The sequence below is a fragment of the Rattus rattus genome, chromosome 9, assembly GCF_011064425.1.
Source record: "Rattus rattus isolate New Zealand chromosome 9, Rrattus_CSIRO_v1, whole genome shotgun sequence".
Lineage (NCBI taxonomy): Eukaryota > Metazoa > Chordata > Mammalia > Rodentia > Muridae > Rattus > Rattus rattus.
This window is the reverse complement of record NC_046162.1, coordinates 1,024,926-1,044,135: the sequence shown is the minus strand read 5'-3', so window position 1 is coordinate 1,044,135 and position 19,210 is coordinate 1,024,926. Positions and strand designations below refer to the sequence as shown.

Here is a 19,210-nt window from a genome sequence, read left to right as displayed (position 1 = left end):
CTTATTCAAGCCAGCCGCGGCGGGACCTGGAGAGACAGAAGCGTGAGGATTCCGGGAAGATGTGCGTGTGAGCGTCTTACAATGAATGAATGGATTGAATGGGAGTGCGCGCGCGTACTTAAATCAGGGTGCTTGTTCCTTTTGACTGGGTGCTGCTGCGGGGAGGGAACCCGGTAACTCTCCCTTTAGTGTCTTCTAGAGGTCTGCTAACCTAGTCTCTGTCCTTCCATACCCTCCCAATAGAACCCACACCGACCATGGAAAAGAAAGAAGAAAGGGTGGAAAGGCATGTGTTGGGACGGTGGGGGTCCCGGGGATAGGCGTGGGAGGCGTCTGGACCTGCTGCCTGCGCTCCAGTCGCGGGCGGGGCTTCCAGTCTTCCCTAGGGGTGTGGGACAAGAGGGGAGGGACCTGAAGGGACACAAGGGGGGCAGGAGGCAGTGCTTTAGAGACCTGGGTGAGGGAGTCTCAAGGTGCAAGGCACAGTTCGATGGGTGAGTGTGGGGGCCCAGACACGGCCCAGAGACAGAAGGCCGAGCCTGAGATCATCCTCCGGCCAGTTACCTTCCCTAGAGACCCCTGAAGAGCGACAGCCGGGTAGAGATCCCGGGAAGATATTTCCTGGTCCCAGACGGGCAACGCTGACAAAAGTAAGATCAGGACAGAAGATCAAAGGACAACGCCCCCTGCCCTTCAGGTCACCTGGGAGACCCTAGACCCCGTGGGCATCCCAGGCCGTGTTCCGTCCAAGGCACCTTCTCTTTGGTTAGGGAAGATGGGGACACCAGATCTGCAGGGCCTCCTCCTCCTCTTCCCGCTGCTGCTGCGGCCGCACGGGGCCTCAGCAGGGAGCCTGCACAGTCCAGGTGAGTTAGGCAAGGCGGTCAGGCCAAAGTCACTGCTCGCTCCCGGGCTTCTGTCCCCAGAGAATGGGTCCCAAAGCTGGAGAGGCGGGACAGCAGGCGCCTTGGAGCAGTTGAGCAGCCCAAAGGCCCCCTCGGGAATGGGAACTGGGGGGGTACTGGCTAGGACCAGGCAGGAGTTGGGTGACGAGTGAGGAGGCTCAGTGAGTGTCCAGACTTCTCCAGATCCCGCGGTTTGCCGGGCAGGCCTGTCCGAATGTTTCCAGGTGAACGGCGCTGACTACCGCGGCCACCAGAACTACACCGGCCCGCGCGGAGCTGGACGCCCTTGTCTTTTCTGGGACCAGACGCAGCAGCACAGCTACAGCAGCGCCAGCGATCCCCAGGGCCGCTGGGGGCTGGGTGCGCACAACTTCTGTAGGTGAGGAGCGGGGGTGGATGGGTGGGAGGGTGGATGGGCGGGAGTGGGAGGGAGGGTGAGCTTCAGCAAGGCTGGACCAGTGGTGGCAGGAGGCGGGGCAAAGAGGAGTCGGAAAGATTTAGGGGCGGGCCCTATCTCACACGAGGTTCGCAAGGTTTGCAAAAACCCGGTTTTAAAGCTATGTGGGACTTAGGTGATAGTTTTCTACAAAACCTCTAGTCAGGGCCAGAACAAAAGGTTTACATTTTCAAGGGGCCGGGGGATGCCGAGTCTGGTTGGACCCGCCCCTGGAGTGATTTCACTGGCTCTGCCCTACTTGCTGGAGCAGCATCTACAACCCGCCATGTGAGGAGTTCAAAGCCACAGTTTTCTGCTGGAGCATCATCCGTCAGTGGCTGATGTGGGGGCCACTTTTCTGCCCAGCCACAAAGCTTAGAGCTTATCATTTGCACCAGTTTTATGCAAGAGTAGTGAGGACCCATTGAAGTCGGGGGGTGGGGTGGGGTGGGAGGGCTCTCATATGAGATCAAGAACAACAACCAGAGAAACAAACAAACAAACAAACAAAACCCTCCAGGCTTTTATAGAGACGTCTCCTTTGGGAGCCGGTGGAGAAAGTGTGCGGACAGAGAGAAGCGTGTCCTCTGTAACACGCACTGCTTAGACCATAGGCCGGAGAGTAGGCTTCTCACCACCGTCCTCCCAAACCCAGGAACCCGGACGGCGATGTGCAGCCCTGGTGCTATGTGGCAGAGACAGAAGAGGGCATCTACTGGCGCTACTGTGATATCCCCACGTGTCACAGTGAGTCAGCTCAAGAGCCCGCCCTGCCTGAGGGTCACTTTCAGAGCTGAGACTCTGACTCTGCTCCCTCCACAGTGCCTGGGTACCTGGGCTGCTTCGTAGACTCTGGGGCACCCCCTGCTCTCAGTGGTCCCAGCGGCACCTCCACAAAGCTCACAGTCCAGGTGTGCCTTCGATTCTGCCGCATGAAGGGCTACCAGGTACTGTCCTAGAGCCCAGACCAGTGACCCCCTGACCTTGACCTCAGGACCCTACCCAGCTCCCAACACAGATACCAAACTTGACCCTCACCACCCCTACTTCCACCCCACTACTCCACCCATATCCACCATCCCTGCCTTTGGGGTCACCCAGTCTGTGCTCCCAGCTGGCTGGCGTGGAGGCTGGTTATGCCTGCTTCTGTGGCTCTGAAAGTGACCTGGCCCGGGGACGTCCAGCCCCTGCCACCGACTGTGACCAGATCTGTTTTGGCCACCCAGGCCAACTGTGTGGAGGTGATGGACGACTGGGTATCTATGAAGGTGAGGTGTAGACCAGATTGAAGGGTGGAGTCTAGTGTACCATCCCCCCACCCCTGTAGGAGTGAAATCGGGGAAACCTATTGGAGTGGGGCGTGCATGATAGGGAGACTAAGAGGCAGGATCTGTAGTGGAATTGGTCTGAAGGCGGGGCCTAAGAAACTGGGCAGGGCCAGTACTGGGGCGGGAATGAGGCCTAGTGTGAAAAGGGGAGTCTTTCCATCCGCAACTCTGCGCTGGAAAGGTAGGCTGGCCTCTGTTTCTTGACTGCCTGCTCTGCCCACAGTGTCTGTGGGTTCCTGCCAGGGAAACTGGACGGCTCCTCAGGGTGTCATCTACTCCCCGGATTTTCCGGATGAGTATGGACCAGACCGGAACTGCAGCTGGGTACTGGGCCAACTGGGCGCTGTGCTAGAGCTCACCTTCCGCCTCTTCGAGTTGGCTGACTCTCGAGACCGGCTGGAGCTACGGGACGCCTCATCTGGCAACCTGCTCCGTGCCTTCGACGGCGCCCATCCGCCGCCGCCCGGGCCGCTGCACCTGCGCACTGCTGCACTGCTGCTCACCTTCCGCAGCGACGCACGAGGCCATGCTCAAGGCTTCGCGCTCACCTACCGGGGTGAGCCAGGGACCGGTCCTCCTACTGCCGCCTACATAAGCGTACTCCTGGTCTCCTCACCTCATACCTCTCTCCGCAGGGCTGCAGGATACAGTGGAGGACAGAGCGTCTCCAGAGGATTCAGCTGAGACTCTGGCAGGGAACCCCGATGGGGCTAACGTGAGCTGCAGCCCCAAGCCTGGAGCGGCACAGGCTTCCATAGGTGGTGAGGCTGATTTGCAAGGTGGGAGTTAAACATGGAGTGGCTTCTCAGAGGCCTGTCCTCATCGCACCCCTGTGCCCGCAGCCCGAGTCTTCTCCACCGTGATGGCCATCTCTGTGCTGCTGTTGCTGCTCCTGTCGCTACTGCGTTTGCTGCGTCGACGGTGCGGGCGCTGGGGCAGGGCCTGAGGGCAGAGCCCGCACTGGGCACCTGATGGCCTCGTGCCTCGGTGTGGGGTCTCTGGTGGGAAGCTTGGGCTGGGGAACAAAGTTAGGAAGGTCCTGGGTTCTTGAGTTGGCAAGGCCTTGGGAGAATTGGTTCGCAGGTAGAGCAGGATGTTAGAGGCAGGACTGGGTTTGGGTCCAGCTGACGTCTGCTCCCTCTCTAGGAGCTGTCTGCTGGCTCCAGGAAAAGGGTCTCTGGCCATGGGACCTTCCCGGGGCCCCGGGAGAAGCTGGGCTGTGTGGTACCGCCGGCCCCGAGGGGTGGCCCTGCCCTGTCCCCCAGGGGACTCTCAGGCTGAGGGTCCTGCTGCGGGCTACCGGCCCCTGAGTGCCTCCAGCCAGAGCTCCTTGCGCTCGCTCGTCTCTGCTCTCTGACCACAGACGTACGTGAGTCCATCACCTCTTCTGCCAGCGAGATGGACATCTGAGATATTATGCAGCACCCTACCTCGACCTTGTGCCCCTTTAAAGGCAGCTCGGTCTCTGGTCATCTCAGGGAGACCAGAAAAATCGGACAGGAAGCATCCAGTGCTATTTTGGGAACTTGGCTTGACCCTTGGGGTACAAATGGCTGAAGCCAAAGGGCAAGGGGAATCCAACACCCTAATTCATGGACCTTGATGCGATGGGTGGTGTTTGGTTTCAGGGTTCTTTGCGCCTCTTTTGGGGATGGTCCTGGACTGCTGTCCTCGATGAAAGGTTAGGGGCCAACAAAAGTGACCTAAAGACTCACTATAGACTTTAAATAAAAGGCCTATTTTGGTAGAGGCTTCAAGTTTTTTGCACGAGGAAAGACCTATGTTGATAAGGGTGTGGGCAGGGGAGCTGCAGGTGAGATGCTGGGTGTTCACAAGGTGAGCTTTCTCATGAGAGGATGTGGAAGTCGACCATGGGTAGTTTTATGAGGAAGAAGCGCCTTCCTTGTCCCTGCCAGAGTAGAAGGGAACCATGGGACTTTCCCTTTCTCCTGCCTTTGCCCGTTCCTTCCTGTACTGGGCAGGGCTGAGGGTGTGCTTTGTGGGCGATAACAGGGAATGAGTTGGGAGGAACCCAAGCTCTAAGCAGCCTAGCCGGAAGGGCTGGGCCTCGCTAAGGGCTCCAGGTGCACTACACGTCTTAGACGCTGATGGAAATATACCCCAAAGTGGGTGCGCGCCGGTGCTGCTCGGGACTCATCTGAAGGGGGCCTTAGCCAGCAGCACCTTGGACAGTGTCTGACTGTGAGGTTAGAGCTGGGTAGCCAGGTTGTATACTTAAGGTAGTTGCCCAAAGGTGCGACAACCTGAAGGTCATTAAGAAAGCCGGGGTGTGAAATGTTGGTAGACCCAAGGCGCTAGGCCACCCCAGTGGAGGAGCCCGACACCGAACATAGCGTCCCATGCCAATAGCCACTCCAAGCAAAGAAGGCTGGAACCGCATATGTTAAAGAGAAGGCCTGGGCGGTCTCGGGGCGGAGCATCCCCGCCCGCAGTGCTCATTGGTCCCTGCAACGTGAACGTCAGGAATCTAGCGCGCGAAACACAGCCAGGGTGGCGGGGGCTAGGAGCCGGGGTGGAGCTTGCTGTCCCCTCCGGCGTCCGGCCGCGCCCGTCCTCAGGGCTGCGGCGAGACGCCCGGCTGCCGTTGCGGCCCTCCGGAGCTCTCCGTCCGCCGCTTTGCCACGGTGGAGCTGAATGCACTGAGCTCCGACAGTGGGGTTGCCAGCTTCCTCTCCCTTGCGGGGGCGTCGAACTCGCGCGTGCGCAGCGTGTAAGGGAAGGGGGCCAGGACCCCCGGCTGACCCGGGCAGGGCGACCGGACAGCCGGAGGTGAATCGGGATGAGCTTCCCAGCGCTGCAGCTCCACTGAGAAGGAAACCCAGGAGCAGAGGGTCGCCGGTCGGCCGCAGTGCGTGAGGCCATGGCGTTCCTGACCGGGCCGCGTCTTCTGGACTGGGCTAGCTCGCCGCCACACCTGCAGTTCAATAAGTTCGTATTGACCGGCTACCGGCCGGCTAGCAGCGGCTCGGGCTGCCTGCGCAGCCTTTTCTACCTACACAACGAGCTGGGCAACATCTACACTCACGGTAGGTGAGCCGCACCCCGATTCATGCTTCTTGCACTCGCGGCCGCCTTGCCTGGGAGCACAGCAGCCCCCCAAGCCCAAGTCCTCGGCTGTCCCTGCCTTGGTTGGGTCAGGCGCTGTGGTGACAAAGCTGCCATTGTCCCAGGCTTCGTTGCCAGCTTCTGCTTTCCCAGTAGTGCCCCAAGGCAGGAGAGGGGAGCAGAATGGGAGCCAGCTTAATCCGGCTGAGCTCTAAGGGTAAGAATCTTGGTATCCCCTTGGTAATCCTGCGCTTTGGACACCCTCCCCCTCCAGCGCTCATCCTGGAGATGGGTGTTCACTGGCTAGGAGGAGTCAGAGAGAAGAAGACCGCCCCAGTCTGACCCTAGCCCCTCCTCGCGGTAGCCTAGGGTCCCCGCGACCAGAGCAGTACCGTGGGGCTCCGCCTGGTGGCTCATTCCCCACCCCACCCCCCCAAACACACTTCTTGCGGGCCCCTAGAGCTCTGCTGACACAGCCCTGGCCTGTCCTTGAGGCGCCCCAGCTGGGAGAGGGAACTAGAGCCAGCTAGGTTTAGAATCGGGCTTTTCTCTAGAGGAAGAGCGCTATTGTTCAGTCAGACCCCCACCAAGAGTGGGGCTGATGCCTGCATTTGTCTTCTATCCAGGCATTGCCAACTGCCTGTGGGGAACGGTGGGAATGTCCAAGAAAGGCCAGCATTGGGAGGAACCGAGCTCCTTCCTGAAAGCACCCCAGTGGAGATAGGATAGGCTTCTTCCAGTCCTTTCCCCTCCTTCTGGCCTTTTCTGGCTTTCTTTCTTTATGGAAAACAAAAAGACCCAAAGCCTCCATCTGCCTGGACATTTGACAGTGTTAAGTAACCCTGAGGCTGGTATGTCCCTCCTGTCCTAATCAGAACTCAGGCTGAGGTCATGCTTCTCCAGGTTTCTGCAGACACTCCAGGACAGACAGACAGACAGACCGACCAACCTGGTCTGGCCTGTGAGGCAGGGAGGAGCTGTGGCTTTAGGTAGGAATTAGGCTGCCCTGGTTCATCATCCTCTAAGCTTTGCCTACTGACTGGGCTCAGCTGGGACGGGTTACTCCAAGCCTGTTTCTGCACCTGCAAAGTGGGGCTCACTGCCTCTGCTTCCTCCACCCTGACAGGATCCCTTCTGAAAGTTTGTAGCCCACAAGACCTGCCTCTGTGTGGGCAGGCAACAGCACTGAATTCTGCCTTGCTCCGTCTTCCCTTTGTTCTCCATAGTCAGGCAGCTTTGGGTTTTTATGTTTATTTAACATTTATATATTGGTGTATGACTGGGTGGGTGGGTGTACTTCTGCCCAGGAATGAAGGTTAGAAGACGATCTGTGAGGATTGGTTCTCTCCTACCAGGGGGAGTCCAGGATCAAGCTGAGGTTGTCAGGCTTAAACAGCTTTCACCAACTAAGCTGTTTTCCTGGCTCCCACGGATACCTTTGTGGATGTGCGTCTCCTTTTACGCTGAATGTGTCTGATGTATAACTCTCCCTCCCGTCTAGGGCTAGCCCTGCTGGGCTTCCTGGTGCTAGTGCCAATGACCATGCCCTGGAGTCAGCTGGGCAAGGATGGCTGGCTAGGAGGCACACACTGTGTGGCCTGCCTGGCGCCCCCTGCAGCCTCTGTGCTCTATCACCTCTTCATGTGCCACCAGGGAGGCAGTCCTGTGTACACCCGGCTCCTTGCCCTGGATATGTGTGGAGTCTGCCTTGTCAACACCCTTGGTGAGCCTGGGCCCCAGGAAGGTGGAGGCAAGGGCCACTGGTGGGAGCCCCGGGCTGGGAAGGTCAGTTTGGACTTAAAAAACGTTCTCTGCTCTCTCTCTCTCTCTCTGCAGGGGCCCTACCCATCATCCACTGCACTCTGGCTTGCAGACCCTGGCTTCGCCCAGCTGCCCTGATGGGTTACACTGCACTGTCAGGTGTAGCCGGCTGGAGAGCCCTCACTGCCCCCTCCACCAGTGCCCGGCTTCGAGCCTTTGGTTGGCAAGCTGGGGCCCGCCTGCTGGTGTTTGGGGCCCGTGGAGTGGGGCTGGGCTCCGGGGCTCCAGGCTCCCTGCCCTGCTACCTGCGCATGGACGCACTGGCTCTGCTGGGAGGGCTGGTGAATGTGGCACGACTTCCAGAGCGCTGGGGGCCTGGCCGCTTCGACTACTGGGGCAACTCCCACCAGATCATGCACTTGCTGAGCGTGGGCTCCATCCTCCAGCTCCATGCTGGGGTTGTGCCTGACCTGCTCTGGGCTGCGCGCCACGCCTGTCCCCCAGACTGAGCTGCCTCCTAGCTACCAAACTGGCCTGCCCACAGCTTTCTGGGACAAATTACACCACCTTTCCTCCTGCTGGTCTGCAAGGGGCTGGTTCCCTGGAAGAACCAGCACATGGGACTTCCTAGTTGGGAGACCACTCTTCATTCCTCCCCATGGATTAACCTCTTCTTGCACCCAGGCCTTCAAACCCCAGCTACCCCTCTCCTTGCCATCTTCCCTCCAGCATACTGGTTTGCCGTCATTAGAAGGAAACCATTTTTTTTTTTTTCCAATTTACCCTGTTTGACCTGTGAGTCTCTGACAGTTGAGTCCTGCCAACTTACCAAGCCTCCAGCCCAGAACCACTACCCCTATGTTGCTGCTCCCATCCAACACCTCCTGGATTCTTGGACTAGCCTCTCTGACCCTGCTTCCTGACCTCCATCTTCCTGCTCTGCATGCCACACCTCTCAGCAGCCAGAATCTTGCTGTCCCTGTCATTCCTGCAGTGAGGGTGCAGAGGAGAGGACCAGGACCTTCTCTCAGAACCAAGTGGGCATTGGTCCTGCTTGTATTATCTGACCAAGAGACACGAGGGGAGCTGCTGCTTTTCCTAGGCAAAAGGCGCAGATGTGGAATGGAGGGGTTGGACTCAGGCTTCACTGGACCAACAACTCATCTCTTCAGTGCCATGGTCTGACTGACTGACCTGCCCATCAGAGACTTGTCTGCTCAGGAAACCTCTACACAGTGGATGACTCCAGCCTGCTGGCCCAAGGGCACTCTATAGCAGGGGATTGACTCAGAGCCAGACATCCCAAAGGCCTAAGACCCTAGGCAACATCAATAAAGGGACAAGAAGCACTCTGTTGCCATATGAGCAACCTTGGGTGTTCCCAAGACTCATTACTTTTTATTAGATACAGAAGTTTCAGGGGGAGAGGTGGGCAAGAAGTTCAGAGGTTTAAAAGCACCAAGGCTGACTGGGCCTGTGGCTCAGGCTGGGTCTAGGGAGTCCTCAAACAGGCTGAGGAGATTCCTTGGCTCAAAGGTGGGGCAGGGACCTCTTGGAGGCTCTGAGTCCATATCAGTTAGGTCCAGGACATCCCTTGGGGGAGAAAAGAGTTGTAAGACACGGATCCTACAGACAACTGTGACCGCCCACAGTTGGCTCACCTCCTCACCTTGGTGTGTACCTGCCCCGAGGGGTAGAGGTTCTCCTCGTGATCCGGGACAGGATGGTCTCTGGGGAAAGTGAGGGGCTACAAGAAAGAGGACAAGCAGAGCATTGAGGATTGGGCAAAGCAGGATAAAAACAGCTCTGATCCTTCTGAGTTCCAGGCCCCTGTTTGGTGAAGGAACAAGGCCATAACTGAAATAAACACTGGCAGCTGACAAGTCCTCCCATCTGACCACGTTCACGGGCTAGCTCTGTCCCTTTTCAGGTTCAACTGAGCTGGGTGTCCAGTTTTGGTAAATGAAGCTTTTCTAGCATTTTGCTATGTTAGAGTGAGCCTTCGGAGTGCGGGGAATGGCACTATAAAGGGAGGAGTCCTGAGAGTGCATGGTGTCTCACTGCAGCAGTTTCTTAATTATATATGCACTCTCCCTTGGCAGACACCCGGGAGCAAGGGAATCCTCTCAGGCAGGGCTTACCAGATGCTGGGAGGCATCCACTCAGAGGAAGACAGCACTTTATCTCTGAACAGGGGTGGCCTCTGCAGAGGTGGGACTGCAATCCTGCACTGAATGTCACGGCTGCCCACACAAACCACAAGCTACCTCTACACTAGCAGTCTTTGTCCCCTGAGTGTGACAGAGGCCCATTCACCCACCTTCTGCATAGGGCCCGAGACCCCTTGCACTGACCAGTGATGTACACACATGCCACCCCTGTGTCCAGGATTCTCTCACCCACCCTATGCTGTCATCATCCCAGTTGCTGGAGAGGGTGCTGTCCAGGAGGGGACTGCATGGTGGAGAGCCAGGTGGTGTGGCTGGTGGGCCTGGAGGCTGCAGCCAACTGGCAGGATGAACTAGGCCATGCCAGAGCCAGCAGAGCAGAGTGACCAGGACCTAAGGAAAAAGTGAGCCTCAGAAACCAAGCCTGTGACAGATCACAGCACTTGTGAGGCTGAGGTAGGAAGATGAGTTCAAGGACAACCCGATCCATACCGTAAGTTCAGAAGAAGTGAGCCTCAGGAGACCAGGAAGGCCCCCTAGGCAAGGTACAGGTAGGATAGCCCAGCACATAAAGGCTTACCTGCCACAGGGCCCAACCTCGACTCAGGGCTTCTGCAGCCATATACCACAGAACATTCCAGGGACGTGGCTGCCTCAGCATGGGCAAGGCCAGCAGGGCCTCAGCCGTGGCTCGAAGCTGGGGGTCAGGCTCCAACATCATGGTGAGGACAGAACGCAGCTCAGAAGACAGACCTGCCAATGAGGCAGGGCCATGTCAGGGGTCAGGGCACTGACTGGGCCCTTGCTGCAATGGCGCCCCCTAGTACTTGCCACCCCTTGCCAGAGCTGTGATAGCTGGCTCTTCTGAACCCCCACTCACCAGCAGTGAACTCGGGGGGCAAGTACCCCTGACGCAGCTGCTGCCATCCCTCCCCACCATGGGGCAGTTCCATGTTGCAGGCCACTTCCAAGATGGTGAGACCCAGACTAGGAAGGACGGGGCATGAAGACAAAGAGGCAGTCAGCTGTGTGATGCAGATCCAAGATACTCAGCATCTAGGTGGGAAAGGGCTGTTCTCTTCGACTGTAAACCTTAGTCAGTGAGACGTGAGGAGCTTTGAGAGAGCCCTGGAGGGCCAGTGAGCAGCAATTAGGATGGACTCCGTGTTATGAAATGTGGACCCCACATTCAAGCAGTTAACCCAGTGCATAGAGTCCATCAGAACCACACTGACATGCAAATTGGTTTCCATGGTTATTAGGGCTGGCATCAACATTCTGTAGTCGTAGGCAGAGCACACTGACACAGAGTAGTAGAAGTCAGTATGGACTCAAAACCCCGGGCCTGGCTGTAGTCCCAGATGTCAACTGTGGACCTGACAAGTCCCTCTGCCTCATTACTCTCCCTGTCCTGGAGCACAGCCACGGAGCTGCAAGGAGGTGGCCAGCCTATAACATAAAGGGGCCTCTGGCGGGCTTGATGCTTACTCTGGAAACCTCTCAGCTAGCAGGGAGGGGCAGCACCTCCCGGGCCTGAATGCCTTCCTGCCCTAGTGCCAGGAAAGAACTCCTCTATTGGGCAGTCCCTTCCTTTTTGCTGATCAGCCACCAATAAAGGGCTGACAGTCCCCATCCCAGCCTCACCTGAACACATCTGCAGCTGTCCCATAGGAGCCCCGCAGCAGTTCTGGAGCCATGTAGCGAGGATCTCCCTCCTGGGCCTCGCCAGCACCGGCTGAACCCAGCTCCACCAGTAGTCCAAAGTCACCCAGCTTGCAGCGGCCCCGGGGGCCCAAGAAGATGTTGGCAGGCTTAACATCCAGGTGAACTAGGCCTTGACTGTGTAGGTGGTCCAGAGCCAGAAGAGTGTCCCGCAAGTAGCCCCAGACCTGGGCCTCTGGCAGGCTGGCCCCCCAGGCTTCACAGTGTTGCTGCAGGCTGGGCCCACAGAGCTCTGTCTGCAGGTATAGGATGCCACCCTCCTCCCAGGCCCGCTCCAGTCTCACACAGTGTGGGTGCTGCCCCACCTTCTCGTGGCCGCCTACCTCAGCCAGCTTACGAGTCCGATCTTTGGGGCCTCGAAATGGTGACATGGAGCGCTTAACAGCATAGAGTCGCCCATCTTCCTTTGAGCGCACCTGGAAGGGAGGCGTTGCCCAGAAGCAGAATTTGGGGGGGTGGTGACAGTCAAAGAATGCTGTCACAGTTGCCCAATGTAGGGGAATACATGCCTTAGACCTCTGCATGATAACTGGACGCATGTGCACTGCAGGACGGTGCGCCGGAGACCCAGCAACAGGTTAGACCTATGCTCTGACCAGTCTAGTGCCAAGAGGATATAGAAGTCCCCAAATGTGGCAGTGTGCTCTGCTGTCTGAGCTCTCCACTGCTGAGGAAAGCTGGTCTGTGGCCTGGGCTGCTTGCCTTTGAAATAAAATTGCTTCCACGTAATGCTTGCATAAAGGAAAGCTATTATTTTACAAGATATATACTTGGAAAATTAAAATCATATTAAAGAAAATAATGGGCTGGAGAGATGGCTCAGTGGTTAAGAGCACTGACTGCTCTTCCAGAGGTCCTGAGTTCAAATCCCAGCAACCACATGGTGGCTCACAACCATCTATAATGAGATCAGATGTCCTCTTCTGGTGTGTCTGAAGACAGCTACAGTGTACTCATATACAAAATAAATAAATATAAAAATAAGTGTTTTTTAAAAAAAAATCTTAATAGAAAAGAAAATGATGACGGACCAGGGGAAGGAACAGCTTTTGAGCCTGCTAGCCTAGGGACTGCGGTGGGCACTGGGATCAGCTCCAGTCAGACAGACCAGTCATGGAGCCCAGCACAACCATCTCTAGGCAGAGCGGAGACCTGCTGTGTGCTGTGCTAGGCCTGGACACGAGGCCAGTGTGTTCGAGGCAGCTCTCGGAGGCACTTGATCTTGGGATGGGGAAGTGGCTGTTAGCCCAGGAGAGGCAGGCTGTCAGAGAAAAAGGGCAGCAGGATGCCTAAGACACTATCCCACCGACGGGGGAGGGGACCCCACGGCAGAGGCTCCCTGGAGAAGCCTGGGAAACCACCCTTCATTTACCTTGAAGACTTCTCCATAGGAGCCATGACCCAGTCGGCTGAGCCTCTGGAAATTCTGCTGAAAGAAGGACTCTGGCCGGCTCGGGTCGTACCCAGGGCTCTGCAGCGTCTCTGAGGTCTCGCACAGGAAAGACACCCTCCGGGGCTGGGGCTGCTGCCAGCCGGGGGTCCGAGGGGGGAATAGACGGCTGACAGGGATGCTGCCCTTGGCAGGGGGCCGAGGTGGAAGGCTCCGGCTGAGGCCCCCAGGCCTTTTGAGGGAGAAACCAGGTTCTGCATGTCGGAAGTAAGCTGGAACTGGGATGGGGGTACCACTTAGGGGTGGTGGGGTGCCCTCAGTGGGCATGGACATGGTCAGTGCTAGAGGATCAGAGCACAAGGCGGTGTGTCCCCTCAAACAGAGCTGGATCCTGTGGCCCACAAGAGAGCCACTTCTTTGCTACACACAAGTTCTATTGTCCGCATGAAGGTTGTGTAGGACACAAGTACCTGCAGAGAAGGAAAAGGACAGGCCATCACACACCTGTATCAGTGCCGTCTGAGGTTGGGAGGTGGCAATTATACGAAGTCAGGACCAGATCCTGTGTCCCTGGATCCCTGAGGGCCTCATACTTGGCAGGGAAACGCTAAGCCTGGCAGCCCCACAGTTGTCCATTCAGCCTTCCTCCCTGAAGCCTCCCCCAAGGTCCCTCATCACCAGTTTAAAACAATAAAAACAACTTCTGAGTTCCAAAACTTCCTTCCTCTATTTTCAGAGTTATCGTACTAGAATTGATTCTCTTCTAGAATATCCCTACTTAATATGAGACCTGGGGACTTCTCCTCAGAAATAGAATAGAGGGGAACTATGCATCTTAAGTCTCTGAACGTAGTACTACAGACGGAGAAGTGAAGGGTTTACAGAAGAAAATCTAGCAAATCTTGCTGAGAGTGTGGAATGGTCGCCGGCTGTGTGCAGGGCCCGGAGGTGAGGCTCTGCTGCCTCTGCTCCCTGTCACAGTTAGTGTTTGCCTGGAAGAGCAGGCTCTCAGCATCACTCAGTCTCTCAGCAACTCCACAGGGCAGAGGCTAGTTTTCAGTTGAGTGGTAGACTAGCCAAGACCTTTCTTCTCTCTCCTGAAAGACAAGATGGAAGTTCTACATCGGGCCAGCAGGGTGAGAAACCCATGGTTCAAGCCCCAGCTCATTCATAGGAAGAGTTGCACATCAGAAGAGGCAGTGAGGGATGCCAGAGGCCTGGGCATGTCTCAGCACTCTGCTTCTAAGGCAAGAGGGCTAGGCAGGAAAAAGCGCATCACTGTCCCACAGTCCAGCTTAGATACACTGCCCAGGGTAGAGGCGATCTGTTAAACAGAGCCCCGAGGCTGTGCCCAGGGAAACTTGACTTTGAAATACTGAGATGTTCATATCTGACAATACTGTTTAAAAAAGTAAGAGAGAGGGCTGGAGAGATGGCTCAGTGGTTAAGAGCACTGACTGCTCTCCCAGAGGTCCTGCGTTCAATTCCCAGCAACTTCGTGGTGGCTCACAACCATCTGTAATGAGATCTGATGCCCTCTTCTGGTGTACAGACAGATATGCAGGCAGAACACTATACATAATAAATAAATCTTTTTTTTTTTAGATTTATTTATTTTATGTGTAAGTACAGTGTAGCTGTCCTCAGACACACCAGAAGAGGGCATCAAATCTCATTACAGATGGTTGTGAGCCACCATGTGGTTGCTTGGATTTGAACTCAGGATGTCTGGAAGAGCAGTCAGAGCTCTTAACCACTGAGTTATCTCTCCAGTCCCCAATAAATAAATCTTAAAAAAAAAAAAAAAAAAAAAAGAGTAAGGTGGAGGGGTGAAAGGAGCTGGGCACAGTGACTGTCACCTATAATCCCGGTACTTGGGAGGCAGAGGCAAAAGGATAAGGAGTTTAAGGCTGTCCTTGGCTACAGATAGAGGTCAAGACCAACATGAGTTTAAAACCCAAGTATCCAGATTTTGTCTCAAAAAGAAGAAAAAAGGGGCTGGAGAGGTAGCTGAGCAGTAAAGAGGAGCGACTGCTCTTCTAGAATTTTCAGCACTCGCATGGCTGCTTGGGAATCTGACACCCTCTTTTAGCCTCCACCCACACTCACTTATAAAACACAGGATACATTCAGGCAAAACACCCATATACATAAAATAAACAAAACAAACAAGCAACTAGGAGGAACTGCTGGGCATGATGGCGGATGCCTTTAATGTTAGCATTCGGAAGGCATAGAATCTTTATGAGCTTGAGACCAACTCAAGATCACAGAGAGATCCAGGCTAGCCAGGGCTATATATATAGTGAGACCCTGTCTAGAAAAAAAGGAAAGGAGATGGGGGAGAGAGGGAGAGGGAGAGGGAGAGGGAGGAGAGGGAAGAGAGGGAGAGGGAGAGGGAGGGGAGAGGGAGAGGAAAAAGAGGAGGAAGAAGATCAAGAGGAGGAGAAGAAATGTAGCTCACTAGCTCAGTGGAGGAGCACTTCCCTGTCAAGTGACCGGCCCTGGTTTGATCCCTATTACCCAAACCAAAATGAATGGATCTATGCTCGGGGCACAGATGTCCTTGTACTCACAGTCAGCACTAGGAACACCAGAAACATTAAACACACATCGTTGTCTTTTCAGAAGGCTAGGAATAGAGGTGACTAGTAGTCTAATCCCTGTGCTAGAGAGCCTGGCCATACCTGTCTCCCCAGGCTTCCCCAAGCAGAACGGAGGTGGCTAATAGCTCAGATGACTACTGACAGTTCCTCCCCTAGGCCTTAAGATAACACATATAGCCTATCTACAGAACTGAGGGGAGTTTTGATCTAGTTATGCTTCCTTGTGCAGAGGGGATTCTGTTACAGCAGGAAGCCCGTTCCAAACTGTATTATAGTTAAATATACCAATAATAAACTACCCAGTGTCAAATTCTACAAGTTTGAACCAACACCAGCTACTGAGTCGGGTTGAAATGGATTTTCTTCTTGCCTCACAGAGATCAATCCTTTGCAGGCCCTAGTGGTTGCAGAGACCTCCCCCCCACACACACACATGCACATAGGAAGAACTAAAGGTCTAACTAAAAGGGGAGACCTGTTCACTGCAATGGTCTTGAAGTTGCAGACTGGTATACAGTTACAGTGTTACCAGGCTTTCCTCAGTTCACACTGTACAATCCTGGATCCCCGCTAAGATCCCAGCTGGCTTCATCACTGAAAGCAATGAGCATCCTAGCCGTGGTGGTGCACGCCTTTAATCCCAGCACTTGGGAGGCAGAGGCAGGTGGATCTCTGTGAGTTTGAGGCCAGCCTGGTCTACAGAGGGAGTTCCAGGACTGCTAGGGTTACAAAGAGAAACCTTGTCTCAGAAAAATGAAAGTGGGGAAAAAAAAATAACAAGTTGCTTCTATAATTTGTATGTGAGTTCAGGAGACCCGAGCACCCCACTTCCAGTCAAACTCTTGTAAAAGACTAAATTTGGAAGACTCATAATTCCAAATTTTCAAACTTTCTACAAAGCCACAGTAATCAAGAAAGTTTATTTGCATAAAGATGAAGGGGTAAACTAAGGGTTCTAAAACTTATGGTTAAATCATTTTTTCTTTGAAGCTGAGCACAGTGGCACACACCTTTAACCCCAGCACTTGGGAGGCTAAAGCAGGCTGATCTGTGAGTTCAAGGCCAGTCTAGTCTATAAAGCAAGTTTTTTTTCTTGAGCTGAGGACCGAACCCAGGGCCTTGCGCTTGCTAGGCAAGCGCTATAAAGCAAGTTTTAAGACAGCCAGGTCTACACGGAGTGACCCTGTCCTAAATTTTTTTTTTTTGTTTTGTGTTTTTTCCCCCTCAAGACAGGACTCGTTATGTAGTTCAAGCTGGCTTTGAGCAGCCTCCTGGCTCAACCTCCAGAGAGCTGGAAATGCTTATTTCAAAAAGGGTGCCGAACAATCCAACAGGAAAGAAGAATCTTCTCACAACTGGGCAGCTCCACGAAAAAAAAAAATTACTTCAGGGGAAAAAAAATCAACTTTATCTAGTTTTCTCACCCAGAAATTTATAGTTTTGTTTTGAGAAAAGTCTATGTAGTTTGGACTGATCTTGAACTTGAAGCAATCATCCTGCCTCAGCCTTCTGAGTGCTAGAATTACAAGCATGAGCTAGGACCATTAGCTGACATTCAAGGACAGAAATATTAGTGTTTGATCTTGGAATGGATGCCCCAGATTCACCAGGGGTGGGGATATATAGATATATATAGATGTATATGAAAGCGTATATACATTATAACATATATTATATATAAAAAGCATATGTATATATATTATATAAAGCATATATCCATATGTATATATATGCTTTCTTAGGATGCTTATTCATTTACGGATCAAACCGTTATTTAAAAGCTATTAGTCACTATGGGTCAAACCAAGGGGCTAACAGGCCAGGAAAGCATTCTAGCAGAGCTACACCTCAGGCCTTCATCTGTGCTTTCTAAATCTGAGATTTATTTTTGTTTTGTTTTGTTTTCTGAGACAGGTTCTCTAGTGTAGGTTGTCTTCAAGCTCTCTGGCTGTGCAGTCAAGGAAAACTGAGGTTTTGATCCTCCTGACACCATCTCTAGGGAGCTAGGATCACAGCCTTGTCCCACTACATGTGGGGCTATATATTGAACTTAGGGCATGATTCATGTTAGGCAAATGCTAAACCAACAAACTTATTAATCTAACTCCAGGCCCTAAATCTGCTCTGCACGGACATACAGAACGTTGAAGGACTTAAGACTGGTGTCTAGCATGAATGCTAACTGCTGTCTTAATCAGTGCTTTAGCTAGTAGTTGAAATGACTCAAGTATAGTAGTGTCACCGTGTCAGAAGTATAGTAGTGTCACCGTGTCAGTTAACTAACTGTGTGTGGGGGGGGCAGAAGGGGCAGAAGGTTGCTACAATGTTGTAATTGATACAAAGGTAAGAAAGCAACAGAAAGAGTCCATTTTTGGGGAAGCCACAATGTATCAAAAGATGCCACACCTAGCCTCTGGTGCTGGGTAGATCAAATTACTACTTTGGTTAGGTACTTAAATTAAGAGGCTTGGCTGGAAGGCTCTCTTGTTATGGCTCTATTTACTTCAAGAATCCCATCTCAGAGGTGGCCTTTAGCTTGGTGATAAGAGTACCTGCCTAGCACAATCAGGGTCCTGTGTTTGATGCCCCCTCACCCCCAGATAACAAACACAAATCCCATCCCAGGTCTTCTTGAAGGAATTAGACTGCCACGATCCATGAGAATGCTGATTAATTAAACCTACAACTGTGAAGGGACAACCTTAAGGGGGGTGGGTGGTAAGAGAACTTGCTGCCCTTCCAAAGGACCAGGTTTGTTTCTCTGACACACTGACATCACAAGCATCTGCAACTCCAATTCCAAGAGGTTCTGACACCCTTTTCTGACCTATGTGGCACTAGGCACAAACGTAGTGCACAAACACACATACAGACAAAAATACCCATATGTTAAAAAAAAAAAATAACAAGAAGACTTTTTTTTAAAGGAAGAAGGAATACAGATTCCATGCCTAGCACCTAGGAGTCCATCACCTTCTGTCTTCAGCCAGAAAGGCTCTCTCCTCTTAATGTCATCTTCGTTTCAAAGTCACTGGTCATTTACATTATAATACCTCTGGCCTGGTCAAACAGCCTTTATGGGGTGAAAAGGGTTGGTAGTGGAGTCCTGGCTGCGTCCAGAGTGGTCCTGAGCCACCAGTCAGCCAGGAGACCTCCGAGGTTTCCAGGGGCCTCACCCTTACTGAGCTGTGGACACATCTGATGACCACCATCTAGCTTAGACTGAGTTCCTCTCGTGCAGGGCCGCTGCTAAATTCGCTCAGTGGGCTGGGGAACTCTGACAAACAATTGCGTAGACAGGCTGTCACTAGGTCAAGGGGCTCTTCCCAGAGAGTGGCGGGAGAGGGGGGCGGAGAGGGGCAGACCCAGTGGGAAGGGACAGAGGGCCCGGGGGGAGTAGGCGGGGCGTGGGCGACAGCGCTGACCTGGCGTCATCCGAGGGCTAGCCGAGCCCGTGACAAACAGGGAGGGGTGGGGCTGCTGCAGGGGTGCGACCGGACACTGAGGGGAGGCTGGGGGTCCGTCACGGGGCGCAGTGCAGCAGGAGCGCGGGCCAGGGCGCCGGGCAGAAGAGCGGCGCGGCCGGGAGATCTCACTCCGGTATGGGCTCACCTGGGGAGGCTGGGCGGGGCGCAGCACGGCGCAGCAGCGAGGTCCCAGGTTCCGGGTCGGCGGAGGCCGCTGGGGACCTCGCAGAAGCCAGGCAGGCCGGGATCGGGCAGCGGGGCCTCTGGACACCAGGACGAAGCACCCTCCAAGAAGGGGAACGGCCCGTGAACGCGCGCGGAGCCAGCTCGCGCCAAAAATTCCAAACCGGCCTCGAGGCCC

At 54.3% G+C, this 19,210-nt stretch overlaps 3 protein-coding genes across 6 annotated transcripts; 2 read left to right on the top strand and 1 right to left on the bottom strand.

The window, feature by feature from the left end:
* Kremen2 (kringle containing transmembrane protein 2) lies at positions 1-4,416 on the top strand. Of its 3 annotated transcripts, XM_032914113.1 has the most exons (10): positions 1-61; positions 698-866; positions 1,110-1,284; positions 1,997-2,088; positions 2,164-2,288; positions 2,456-2,609; positions 2,893-3,225; positions 3,305-3,448; positions 3,512-3,590; positions 3,816-4,416. In XM_032914113.1, exons 2-10 carry the CDS (start codon positions 776-778, stop codon positions 4,024-4,026), a joined length of 1,404 nt encoding a protein of 467 aa, XP_032770004.1. In that variant the 5' UTR covers positions 1-61; positions 698-775; the 3' UTR covers positions 4,027-4,416. The 3 variants fall into 3 exon arrangements, with proteins under 3 accessions (XP_032770004.1, XP_032770006.1, XP_032770005.1); XM_032914115.1 differs by lacking the exon at positions 1-61 and having other exon boundaries at positions 776-866; positions 2,549-2,609; positions 3,305-3,430; positions 3,816-4,026; XM_032914114.1 differs by lacking the exon at positions 1-61 and having other exon boundaries at positions 776-866; positions 3,305-3,430; positions 3,816-4,026.
* Positions 4,417-5,170: 754 nt separating this feature from the next.
* Paqr4 (progestin and adipoQ receptor family member 4) lies at positions 5,171-8,865 on the top strand. The gene is made up of 3 exons (XM_032912464.1): positions 5,171-5,716; positions 7,237-7,458; positions 7,572-8,865. The coding sequence occupies exons 1-3, from the start codon at positions 5,551-5,553 to the stop codon at positions 8,003-8,005; spliced, it is 822 nt and encodes a 273-aa protein (XP_032768355.1). The 5' UTR covers positions 5,171-5,550; the 3' UTR covers positions 8,006-8,865.
* On the bottom strand, positions 8,851-19,210 carry Pkmyt1 (protein kinase, membrane associated tyrosine/threonine 1). 2 transcript variants are annotated; one of them, XM_032912463.1, is made up of 8 exons: positions 18,995-19,210; positions 12,759-13,873; positions 11,309-11,802; positions 10,545-10,651; positions 10,245-10,417; positions 9,900-10,057; positions 9,166-9,243; positions 8,851-9,089 (listed from the first exon to the last, which is right to left on the bottom strand). In XM_032912463.1, exons 2-8 carry the CDS (start codon positions 13,107-13,109, stop codon positions 8,978-8,980), a joined length of 1,473 nt encoding a protein of 490 aa, XP_032768354.1. In that variant the 5' UTR covers positions 13,110-13,873; positions 18,995-19,210; the 3' UTR covers positions 8,851-8,977. The 2 variants fall into 2 exon arrangements, 1 of the variants encoding a protein (XP_032768354.1); XR_004389044.1 differs by having other exon boundaries at positions 9,900-10,417; positions 12,759-13,246.

Bases quoted from the DNA above. Each gene is read 5' to 3' on its own strand.
- Pkmyt1 (XM_032912463.1), bottom strand. From the start codon at position 13,109: ATGTCCATGCCCACTGAGGGCACCCCACCACCCCTAAGTGGTACCCCC. The intron at 11,803-12,758 runs GTAAATGAAGGG...CCTCCCTTCCAG, and splicing joins CCTATGGAGAAGTCTTCAAG to GTGCGCTCAAAGGAAGATGG. The intron at 10,652-11,308 runs GTGAGGCTGGGA...CGTCCTTCCTAG, and splicing joins ACAGCTGCAGATGTGTTCAG to TCTGGGTCTCACCATCTTGG.
- Paqr4 (XM_032912464.1), top strand. From the start codon at position 5,551: ATGGCGTTCCTGACCGGGCCGCGTCTTCTGGACTGGGCTAGCTCGCCG. The intron at 5,717-7,236 runs GTAGGTGAGCCG...CCTCCCGTCTAG, and splicing joins GGGCAACATCTACACTCACG to GGCTAGCCCTGCTGGGCTTC. The intron at 7,459-7,571 runs GTGAGCCTGGGC...CTCTCTCTGCAG, and splicing joins CTGCCTTGTCAACACCCTTG to GGGCCCTACCCATCATCCAC.
- Kremen2 (XM_032914113.1), top strand. From the start codon at position 776: ATGGGGACACCAGATCTGCAGGGCCTCCTCCTCCTCTTCCCGCTGCTG. The intron at 2,289-2,455 runs GTACTGTCCTAG...CTGTGCTCCCAG, and splicing joins GCCGCATGAAGGGCTACCAG to CTGGCTGGCGTGGAGGCTGG. The intron at 3,591-3,815 runs GTGCGGGCGCTG...CTCCCTCTCTAG, and splicing joins CTGCGTTTGCTGCGTCGACG to GAGCTGTCTGCTGGCTCCAG.